Raw genomic sequence first — 12,185 nt, 5'->3', positions numbered from 1 at the left:
ATAGGTATATTCAAGTAGATTGACAGCTGTGTTCAGAGACAATTTCATTTTGGAGGGAGATTAATACTCTTCCCAAATTCTAAACTTAAAAAAGTTTAAGTAAATTTAGATTTTCTCTCAATTTGATGAGAAATCAGAGGTGATTTTTAAAACAGTTAATGTACTACATAAGGGTATGAAAACTATAGACAATATCTGAGGTCTGGTTGTCAGCTTCTGTGGACTGTGAAAAATAGGAGAGCAAAACACCACAGTCCAGACTTGGAACTTCAGCAGAAATGACTGATTATCACGCACCCAAGGACTCAGCAGGCCAAGACCTGCATATGGCACAAAGCAGTCAGATGCATGAGTTGGAAAGTCAGTGCTGAAATGCGTGGTGTGTTCAAGTGTGACATGGTAAGAAGAAGCAACATTTCAACTGTGCTCTTCTATAAATCATTCTGCTTCAATGTATTTTAGATACAGTCCAAGCTTTGTCAAAAAGAGTAAATCCAATGTTTGCTAGCTTGCTTTAGGAGTTTGAGGTTGAAATGTCCATGATAGCTAAATTCTCTCTAGTACAGCTTATGGAACATGAAGAAGAAGCTGGCTGGCAGGTAAATGGGATGCATGCCCTTTTGTTTCCTCAACTTTTCTGTGGCACTTGACTCTGGAGAAAAGTCAATGCCAGTGTAAATTATTCATGAGTACTATGGGGCTTCCCATCAGCCAACAAGCCCAGGACAAATGAATGAATACTCTTTTTTTTTCCTCAGCAAAGCAACTCATTGACAGCTTACTTCCCAGCCCTTGGTCTCTGGACCGTGGCAGGCTCCAGACCTTCCAACCAAAGGCAAAGAGGCAGAGCCTTCCTTGCTGTATCTCCTAGAAACTGGGCTTCTGATTTGCCAAGAAATGCAAGTGAATATATCTGAGAACTAGGATCAGACATATGCAGAAAAGCTGATAACTGTAATTGGCCCCTCTCTTCTCACACACAGCATAGTAGGCTACGGGAGAGAGGAGACTTGTGTCAGAGGAGGCCTAATACTCTGCCTTCCTACATCCTACTGGACAATGACCTGCAAATGGTTCCATCTTTATAACTTGCTGAAAAGTAAGCACCTGGAAAACTAACAAACAGCCAACAACTTTGTCTGGATAGATCAGAGGCATCACCTGGGAGATAATTTAGCTGAGAGAAGGCCATTCCAGGACATGTATGATAAATGAAGCTGCTGAAACTCCCAACTTCCTCACTATGCTCTCTGGATCAAATTCACACCCTCCTTGACCCAAATATGCCCTTTACTGTACACGAATTCCAAGGACTTGGCTTTCAAAGGCTTATCTTTAAGACTTGCTTTCAGGCCAGAACCCTGAATGGAATTAAATTATCCTGTGAAATAAATCCACAGGATAAAAATAGCATTTTAATCTACCCTAATTAAATGTGTTCCTTTCAAATTCAACCTTATCAGTTAGAGCTGGCACATAGGATTCAAGCTGAAGAACAAATTAAAATAATTCTCAGAAATGAATCATGGACACCAAGAATTGAAATAAAACTTCTTAAGATATGGGCAGACAGTGGTTCATTAGCAATGACACCATGTTCCAGCACCCACATTTCAAGACAAAGGTTACATGTGTATGGGAAGATGGTCATATCCCACACAGGCAAGTGTGGTGAAAACCAGTTTGAATTTTGGCTTCCCGATAGTTAGCAGACTGGTTATAAAGTCTTTCTAAGACTCAGTCATTCATCTAAATACTGCAGATCCTTGACAAATGCCTTTCTGTTCAAGTTGTTTTGCTATAATGTTGATGAGGGGAAAAAAAAATCCCTTGACACTGAATGATGTTATTTGAGGACCTAGATTCATTATATACAATTTGAAAGTCACATTTTTTTAAAGAACCTATTGATATTGATGATGTTAGGTGAGGATTTTCTGTGCTATGAATACCATGATTGTTATAGAATGATATTGTTAGGAAGGTAAAGGGAGCAGTGGAGGTAAAGGGCTGGGCTGGTACTGATGCTCAGTTTTGCTCTTGCTGCCATCATGTTTTGATTTGCAGCACAAGTGTCCATCAAGCAGGGACATCATTCTATGAAATGCAATGAATTAAATAGGGGTAAGACTCTCTCTGGGGTAAATACAGCAGAGATGGATGGGAAAACAGTGGAGGGGAACAAAAGCAGGAGCTCAGGGCTCAGAGTCTCTGACACCACCACCAGGAAGGACCCTGGCCTCCTTCCTCTATGAGAGATTGTGTCACAAAGCGCTTCTGGTCAAGCACTGGACAGAAAGCTAAGACAGGAAAACTGTGCAGTAGGGCCACGAGAATATCAGAGAGCCTGGTTAAAAAAGCTCACATCACAGGCGTCTAGGGCACCTGGTGGCAGGTTTGAGAATTCAGAAAGAACAGAGACAATTCTTGGTTACCTTCAGGTTAAAGAGTGCAGCTGCTGGTGGTCCCAGTTCCCAGCCCTGTACTCTCCTTCTCGACCTCACAGCTGTATTCCTATCAAATGGGTTATATCTGGTTGAGGTTTTAGGGCTCTGAGCTGAGAATGAACTAGAAGGCATTTCTGTATCATGCCTGGCAAACCTCCTGTGCCTCCCCAACCTTCCCGGTGTCTGTGACCAACCCTGTGCATTCCTTACTTCTCGTGTTCTCGTTGCCCACTTCCTATTTTGACTCCCAAGATAATTAAGAATATGCACTTTTTCAAGTTCTCTTACATTTTAGTAATGATGTCAATTGTGTCATAAGCTCACAAAAGGAACAGTATTTAGCAAGGTTAGTCAACAGTATATTTCCACCAGGAAATTCCTTACTTCAACATTTACGTTCCCATTATGGAAGAGAATTGAATTTTTTTCCTCAAAGGAAAGCAACAATTGCATCTCTGGAAAAAGAAAGAATATTTGTGGCAACGAAGTTATAACATGACTTAAAGAGTAGGAGGACATTGACAACAAGGGAAAAAGGAAATTTTAAGAATGAAAACTGCCTAGTACTCACACTTACATTTCCCTGTTCACCCCCTGCTCTCTGACTAAGATCCTGGCTGAGAGTCCTGGAGCTCTGGGTTCTAGCAATGTCAACCAGTAGAAAGGTCTGTTATGATCAGGAGATTGAGTGTATTGAGATGGAACCAAACAGTATTTGGGAGGGGACTGAAATAATAAATATCATTAGCTCATCAACAGTTCAACTCTTCACTTCCCTCTGGTAAACTGCAGCCCCTTGTGACTGAGTGTTATTAATGGCATCTTAGGGCAACAATTATCCATACTCTTCAGTCTTGGTAGGGACATTAAACATGGAAGGGATCGCTTTAAATGTCACAGCAGGAAAAGAGAGCAATGATGTATTCAGTGCCTTCCAGGGTTTGGCTGAAACAGGCCCTTAGTAACTCTGGCTGATGGAGTTCATGAATAGCCTCTTCTGAACTTCTCAAGAACACACAAGGGCAAGTAACAGTTTGCAGGCAACGTTAATCCCTGTTATTCATTTATGTTAGTGGACTCAGGTCTTTGTGAATTTAATTCTAAAACTATTTCAAGTGACCATCATGAGCGAATGAAGGAGGCACTAAGTCAGGCACTAAATGAACAGGGGATGGATTATGAGAGTAGTTTCCGGTAACCAAAACTCACCTATAGATTATTCCTTTCTCGTGGAGGAACATGAGTGCTGAGATGATTTCTGCTGCATAGAAACGGGCTCGTGCTTCATCAAAACGACGAGACTTCTGAATGTGAAACATCAAGTCACCCCCATTCACAAACTCCATAACGAAAAACAGCCGATCCTGGATACAAACACAAGAGAGGATCCATTGTGATGTAGCAATTGGCAAAGTTCAGTCAGTGTCTTATATCACCTTGGCTGCGGCATGGGAAGAAGGGATTGTCAAGTGTTAAGAGACATCCTGACAGCAGATCTAGGCAAGGTAGGATGGGCCTGGGAATTAGATCCCTGGGATACAGAAGGGGAATATCTGGATCTCTCTTTAGGTAATCCCACACAGCCTTGAATGTCTACATGAGAAGTTTTTGGTTCTAGTTCTAGCTGTGTGATGAAAACACCATGTAACCTTGAACTTAACACTTTTTTGATGTTCAACATTAGAAAAGTGAGAACCATGATATTATCCTTCCCCAAACCTCAGGCCTTTATAAACTGGAGGAGAGCAACTTAATTCCAAAGGTACATGCTTTTGTCTGGAATACGCAGAGCTAACCACAGAATATGGGACATCTGATATATGCGTTAGTCCTCACACCTGGCAGAGAGCAATCTCAGAAAAAGGAAAACACTTTAATCAGCCAAACAGAAGTATAATGACAGCCAGAGTATTTGAGACATTAGAAATTCCACCTGCAGAATATTCTTGAGTCAGGAGTGGGAATGTAAAAAGGCAAGTGAGTTGCCATCTCTACCCTGAAGGACCTCACCACACAGCATGTGAAATGAACTCTTGAAGTTACCCATGCTCTGTATTGAGTGCTGTGCAAGTGATGTGAATAAGAGCTGTGCAAATTGAAACTACCGAATGAAAGAAATATATAAATCTCAATTAAAAACTGATTTAGGCCTTTCCCATAATGGCCTAAATATCTAAAAAATACATAAAACTCATACAATTTAACAACAAAAAAATCATGGCACCTAACCAAAAGATGGACAGAGGGTTTAATTAAACACTTATTGGAAGAAGTGATAGAAATAGTTAACGTGAAAAAAATGTTCAACTTCTCATATATGAGAAATGCACATCAAAATCACAATAATACATCACCTCACATTTTTAAGAATAACATATCAAAAAAGCTGTAGCAACATATGTTGGTGAGGGTGCGGTGAAAAGGGAACTCTCATTCACTGTTGGTGGGGACATAAATTGGTGCAGCCTCTCAGGAAAATGGTATGGAGATTCCTTAGAAATCTAAAAATAGAAATACCATATGACCCAGCAATACCTCTCCTAGGTACTTATCCAAGGAATATGTAAACACTGATTCAAAAAGATTTATGCCCCTCCATGTTCACAGCAGTATTCACAATAGCTAAGACATGGAAACAACCTAGCTGTCCATGGGCAGGTGAGTACAGAAAGAAGTGGTGGGATAGTGCTCACCTATTAACAACAGATGAAACCTTGCCTTTTGTGACAACATAAATAAATGGAATTGGAGTTGAGTATGCTAAGAGAAATATGTCAGAAAGTGAAAGACAATTACTAGATGGTTTCTTTCACATGTAGAATAAAAACCACCAAAGCAAATGAACTAACAAATCACAACAAAAAGAACTCATAGATTCTAAGATAGATGTAGTGGCTACCAGAGGGGGTAGAAAAAGAGAGGGGATAGGAAGGATAGAGGGCACCAACCCAATAGGGGGAAGGGCACTAGAATGTTGGTGGCAGGTTAGGCTTATATAGACAGAGACGTGAAGATATACCCAAAAACGCATATAGGTGTGTGAATCAGTACAATTTAATTTTTTTTAAAAGGTGATGCTTTTAAGATTGACAGTATAAACTGCAGTAAAAAAAATGCAATTGATTTCCTTACTCCCTCCCCTGAAAATTCACTAAGTCCTTGTTTAGCCAGGTGCTGAATTAAGTGCAGGGAATCTAATAGAAAGCAAAACAGGCATAAGCAGGCCATGGAGAGTCTGAAGTAGGAGACACACAGTATTTTATGAAAAATCATTAACAAGAAAATTTACAAATTCTGTTAAATCCTGTGAAGGGAAGTAAAGAAAGCAATGACAACTGGTTACCTGCTTGGGCTCAGAGGTGGTCTCTCTGAACAAGTACTTGCAGGACTTTTGGAGGGTAGGAGGCTGGGAGGCCATCTTGTAAGGAGGTGGTGTTTTACAAAAGATGTGCACATGCAGAACCCCTTTATTTGTGGTTTTCAGTGCCACCAGCTTTGCTCCAAGGGTTACCATAAGTTTATGGCTCAATAATGAACAGAGCTCATGTGTGTTCTCATGTACTTCCCAATTCATCACAGGGTTAATCAGACCCATTCTCTCAGAATACAATATAAGTGATGAACTCCCATTCCTGAATTTAAGTAAGGCTTTAATTAGAAGGGGGGTAAAATTCCCTCTATCTGTGAAATGTCTCTCTCTGCGAATGAGAAACAAGAATCACGTGAACAAGGAATGGCAAGATTTACATATACAGAATCAAACAAGCAGCACACAGCTCTTTTGGTTGGCCAATATAATCCAACAGAGAATGGAACACAGGAAGTCATGTGAGGGCCTTTGTGTGTGATGGTGGAACAAGCTTGGGGAGCGGCAGTGACCTGCATCTTCCAAGTGGGAAGAACTCAGGTGACAAACAGGTAAGCAGTGGGGGGCTGAGGGGAGAGGGCCTGTATGTGACAGAGACACATCTACAAGCTCCATATGTCTGCACAGGAGTTGTGTGCCAATGCTGTGTTCATTGGGGGGTGGGGGCTGGACATGGATGGGAAGCAAAGAAGACTCAGACAGTAAAGTCACCCCAAGCCATCATTTGCAAGTAGGTCAGCCTTAATATGTTTTTGTTAACTGACCTGTTCACATCATAGATGTGACTGGCAGTTACACCAATCCCAAAAGCTTTAAATACCTGATTACTGGAACTAGGTCAGTAGGTAAGTGGCTATTCCTCAGGCCTTTGGAAGCAAGTTTACCTGGAAAGAGTTTCTAAGGCTGTAGGCATTAAAAAGATGAGGGTGTTTTTAGGGAAATTTCTTCCATTTCAAATCCCCCTATTTACCCCGTTATTCTCATATCTAAAATCTGAAAAGCCAAACCCTGGATTAAATTCCAGATCTGGAGGGGCAGAAAATACAACCTTCTAGTCTCCCTCTTTCTCCTCTTCCTGGGCCCCACCCCCAGGCCTGAAAGCTGACTCTCAGATAATGGAAGGGGTGGGGAGCAGTGCTCCTGTGATGCACAGCCAGGAAGTCATAAGGTTTATGACTCTCAAAACAAGGTTTCTTTTCATTCAGAGCTCATTTCCAACCTCCTATATGGTCACACCTAGCACAGAGGGTACAACTCCTGAAGCAAAAGAACGGGTAACGAGGACTATAATAATGTCAAAAGGTGGAAATATTAAAAAGCATGTTTATCCACTAGCAAAATATTTTTGCTATGGGAATACCTTCTGTTTATATCTACTTCTGTTCAACCTATTTTAAAGCGTCTGTTGCAAAGGCAGTTAAATTTTTTTAAAGATTTATTTATTTATGTATACAAGAGCTGGGGTACAGGCCAGAGGTGTGGGGGGGGGGTGAGAGAATTCACCAGAGACAGTGGGGAGCAGAACAGGCGGATTGACTGAGATACACTGCTGAGGGGAGCATCGGGCGAGTCAGGAGAGGTCTGCTGCACCATGTAGATTGCTCCCTGGCTGGCTGGGGAATCGAACTCGTGCTGCAGAGGCTGCAGAGGCTGCGGACAGCTTCATAGGTTGTGTCTTAACACCTAGGCCACCATGGAGGCCCAAGGCAGTTAAAATTTGGCAGCAATTTCTCTAAGATTTCTTTTGCAGAGGGGGAGATATATGACAAAAATCTCTAGCTTTTAGCAAAGATGACCCACTCATCATTAGGTAGCAGAGGGAAGAGGAGTGAGAAGTCATCAGCAGCAATAAAATTTCATTAAGCATGAGTGCAGGTGAGGCTTCTAGAAAGATTGTAATCAATAGTTTCTGCTGGTGACTGTGACAGTAAACAAGTTTTCAGTGAAAAAAAGATTATAAATGTGTATTTATGTATATTACATATCTGGGTATTTGCAGAATATGAAAACACCAAAGAAATATCTGCATGCATGTGCATGAACACACACACACACACCCTGCTGTGGTTCAATGCAGTATTTGTTACAACAGCCAAGATCTGGAAACAACTTGTGTCCACTGGTGAATGTATATGTACAAAATGGAATACTACTCAACTACAAAAGAAATTACAAGAAATCTTGTCATTTGCACCGATAGACCTAGAGGGGATTATGCTGAGTAAAATAGTCAAAGACAAAGACAATTACTGGATGGTTTCACTCTTATGTAGAAGATAAACAAGACAAACATACAACACATAAACAAACCCTTAGATTCTGACAACAGAATGGAGGTTACCGGAAAGGGGGATGTGTCAGGGCAAGGAGAGGATAAAACAGGTAAAGGGTCAATTGCATGGTGGTGGATGGAAACTAGACTTCGGGTCTAGTAAGTAGCATGTGCAGATGCTGAGGTACAAAGCTATACACCTGACACTTTAAAAAAAGAGAGATCATAAGCATGAATATGCACAATGATGTCCATTATCGCCAGAGATGCAGATGTGCTCGGAAAGGACACACAGACTCCCTGTAGAGTGGCAAGTCAGCTTTTGGTTGCAGATACTGGGGTGACACTGATCCCTCCTTTATCCTTTTAGGTATGTCTAAAAGTCTCTACAGTGAAAGGAGATACTACTTTTATACTTGGAAACAAACCAATCACACGTTTCCCCCCTATTTTTCAAATTTTCATCTAAAAGATGGGACACTGGTACAGTGCGGGTTTGAGGCCATAGTAGACAGCATGTATTTAGTGGGGTGGGTGAGGAGGCAGCCACAGACAGAGGCACCTTCACGTCCTTTGCTGCCCACTAGTAAGTAACCACCTGCTTCTTTAAATGTCTTTCTGATGCTTCAAGGAACCAGGCCATCTGGCTTGTTGGAATGACATCCAAAATGAGACTCGGTCGGCTCCAGTCTGGGCCCCAGGATCCTACTGAGAGTGAAGGGTCTGACTTCTGGAATGCAGCTTTAAGAGCTGAGGCTTTCAGAGATCATTTACAGGCTCTCTCATAAACTCCCTCTTAGGTTCTCAGCAAGAAGGAATGTTTACTGAGCACAGACTATTCCAGGCCCTGGGTGGGGGCAAGTGTAGTGGCACGAATGAGCCCCATGCTTGCTCTCTCCAAGCTAGAACACATCACCCCGTGCACTTAAGTGCTGTGGAGGGGCACAGAGGATGTATTCGGTCACAGAGCAGGACCCCTGAGCAGCCTGGGGGCTGGGGTGGGACTTAGTGAAAGCTTCTAGGATAGTTGATTCCCTCTTCTTGAAGGCTAAGAAAGCAAGAGTCAGGCTAGAATGAGGAGGGAGGAGGTGATAGCACAGTGAGGCAAGAGGAGTGACTACAAAGGGAGATAGTCCCAAGCGCTGAGGCAGCTGAGCTCAGGCATCACTGTAACACACACCATTACTTTCTAACCAAGTGTTGGCAGAATAAGCAAAAAGCTGGGTGTGCCCCCTCGCCCCGCTACTGAGAATTGCAGGATCTTGGTCCTATAAATCCACACCACCACTCACCTATTGGTCTCTACCAGAACTACAGACTTAGTGCCTGGGTTAAAACAGGTAGCAATGATGGCACCTGGCTTAAGATAACCTCTAGCAAGCGTGAGACCTGCCACATGTAATAAAACACCAGTAACTACAAAGGCAAATCTACTCCAGCTAAATTTTACCCCTATGGGAGGAATTCCACCAACCTAAAGGAAATCCTTCACTTTTAGCCAATGCTCTCTTCAGAGCAGAGACCTGAATATGAAGTTCTGAAAGGAGGAGGGAAATAACCTCCCACCTACAACCCCACTGGCCATCTGGGCCATTGAAGAACTAGTCTCATTAATGAATTGATAGACATTGTCATGCTCCACAAACTGACTGGGGAGCAATGAGAGGAAGCCTCTATTGGGCTCCCTGCATTTGGGAAGGTGCACACGATGTACTAACATTGCCCTGAGTCACTCTGGAGCAAGGAAGAGCTTCCCACTCCTACCCTGAGCAGTGATGGTAGAGGCGACTCTTCCTATGGTTAAGCTGTGTAGATAGACTTTCCAGTTGTTCTAAAGTCTCATTTCCTAGAAACATCCTGGACACCTGCTCAGCTTTCCCTCAGGCCTGTGGCTCCTCTAAGGTAAATTTTGCCCTTACCTGCTTGGCAGCAAACCTGAGGTCCAGGAGAGACCGGTTTAACCTCAGTCTTAAAGCCAAGTGGCCCAGCCCTTTGTGCCTTGTTCCTTTCTTTCGTCCCTGATTCAAACAACCACAAATGCAAGCCATTAGCACAGGGTGAGGAACACCTGAGGGAAGAAAAGCAACTCAAAAATCCCTTTTTCCCACACCCTCCGCTGGTGTGAGTTACAGGAGAGGGGGGGCTCAAGAACTGGGGCCTAGTTAATAATAGAATTCCTGTCATCGCCTGCTTGGCTCCATTAACCCACTGCAGCCTGGGCCAAGTCTGCCCTGGCTATCAATTCAGAGCTGCTACTTCCCCAGACCAAAAGGGATAAAAATACCCGTGACCTGGTTGAGGCCTTCAGATTAAGCAGTGTGCATTCCCTAAAGCCCTGTAAAGACTGTTCTTTGGAGTTAAAATGCACCCTTGAGGTACCTATTCAGCTCACGGTGAGCACGTCCTCTGAGAACCACCTCGGCAGGCACAGTGGGTAAAGGCTGGACATCCCGTACACAGGGAGTCAGACTCAGAAAACTGGAACTGAGATAGAGAGGTTTTAATTCAGGCCGTGCTATGATCAGGAACTGAGAAAAAAGGCCTTGTTGCAGACACATCTCCATCAAAGGGGGAGGGGCGCTAGAGCAGTGACCTGGCTTCACTTTCCCTGGCCCCACTGCAGCCACTTCTGATTCCAAGTCCCAGGGTGTCTCAGACAGGACTTCCTGATCCTGGAGCTCACAGAAACCAGGAGTAGAGATGAGCAGACTACATACCATCAGTGGGACTGACTCTGCCTTGCTTCTGCAGCCCCAATTTATACCCTGGTACTGCTGGAAGGGGACCTACAGGAGACACATGGAGGAAAGACATCCAAAGACATCTGGAAGAGACGCGGGTGAAAGACCCACAAGAAGGCTGTCCTTGGGAGAGTCAACGGCAGTTGTGTTTCTCATTTGTACTTTTGCATCTCTGCTTTTGTCCCAGACTTGACCGGCCCCTTTTGCGCCCTCCTTGCTGTTCCCTACCAGAAAGTACCTTAGACTTTTGGCAAGCTTTGAGGCCTCCATGGCCCCATGTATGGCTGATCCTGTTTGGCTAGGCATTTGCCTACAAAGAGATGGGTAATATTAGAAGTTAGATTGGGAAACCATTAGTAGGGATATCCTTTCTTCTCTCTCTAGGCACACTAATTCTGTTAAACATCTATCACACTAAGAATCTATTTCCTTTCCTTCCTTTGTGTGCAGACAGCAAGATCCCTTCCCTGGGTACCCCTCAGTTACAAACTAACAGAATTGAGGTACTGATACTGCCTTTGTGGTGTGAATGTAAAATGTTCTGGATAACAAGAGTAGTGAGAGTCTGAATGGACAGTCGGAAATGGGAGGAGAATGAAGCAGAAACACAGAGCGAGATGGAGATAAGTGGTAGGGAGTGTGAGTCACTGAGCCAGACACTACCTAGGCTCTTCATGGGTTTCCATTTTCAGACCCCCAGGAGTCCTCACCAAGTTCTGCCCAAGGGTTACATGTCATACCTTTGGATCTCTGAATCTTTCTTTTCTTTCCCTGTGATTATGCTGACATTGGTTTACAGCTCTGTATATGATTCGGGGAACTAGATTCCACCGCCTCAGAGTACATGTACAGGCCACCTCCACCACCAGAGCATCCATGCATCCATGTCTGAATCTTTACTTTCACTTCTTCTTTTTTTTTTTTTTTTTTTGGTTAAACCATTTTCAGTTACTAGCTATCAACCAAGCACACCATTTTTATTTTTCAATGTCTAACAATCTTTTTTATTTCAGGGTCCAAAAAACTACAAGTTAATGTTTCCACATGTGCATTTGCAATCATAAAAGCTTTTTTTTTAAAAAAATTTTTTTTTGTTGTCCTTACATCACTGTTCTCCCCTCAGGTATAGTCCCTGCAGTTCTCCCACCACCACCCATCAACCATATCCACAGTCCCTTGTGCTCTTTCCTCCCCTTTTTGGCCCTCTCCTTCCCCTTCTTTGCTGTTTGCCTTAAATCTATGGTCAGTTTGCAAGTTTTGCCTTTTTCCTGATCCTTTGTTCAGTTTTCCTAAGCTCCACCTATAAGTTAGACCATTCAATATTTTTCTTTTTCCTCCTTATTTTGCTTAGCATAATA

General features: G+C 43.0%; 1 protein-coding gene and 1 long non-coding RNA gene across 2 annotated transcripts in view; one reads left to right on the top strand and one right to left on the bottom strand.

The window, feature by feature from the left end:
• The window catches only part of PRKCH (protein kinase C eta), a 205,355-nt gene that overhangs the window by 57,399 nt on the left and 135,771 nt on the right, over positions 1–12,185 (bottom strand). The window contains exon 10 of the mRNA XM_037503471.2: positions 3,657–3,811. Coding sequence (XP_037359368.2) covers positions 3,657–3,811 — 155 coding nt within the window. The remainder of the gene's footprint in view (positions 1–3,656; positions 3,812–12,185) is intronic.
• On the top strand, positions 3,862–11,242 carry LOC119239163 (uncharacterized). The gene is made up of 3 exons (XR_008550149.1): positions 3,862–3,952; positions 6,157–6,365; positions 10,838–11,242. It is a non-coding gene; the product is annotated as an uncharacterized LOC119239163 (long non-coding RNA).

The sequence above is a fragment of the Talpa occidentalis genome, unplaced genomic scaffold (assembly GCF_014898055.3).
Source record: "Talpa occidentalis isolate TD23 unplaced genomic scaffold, MPIMG_talOcc4v2.1 talOcc4.11, whole genome shotgun sequence".
Taxonomy (NCBI): Eukaryota; Metazoa; Chordata; class Mammalia; order Eulipotyphla; family Talpidae; genus Talpa; species Talpa occidentalis.
The sequence above is the reverse complement of the archived record's forward strand: the minus strand, read 5'-3'. Positions and strand labels throughout refer to the sequence as shown.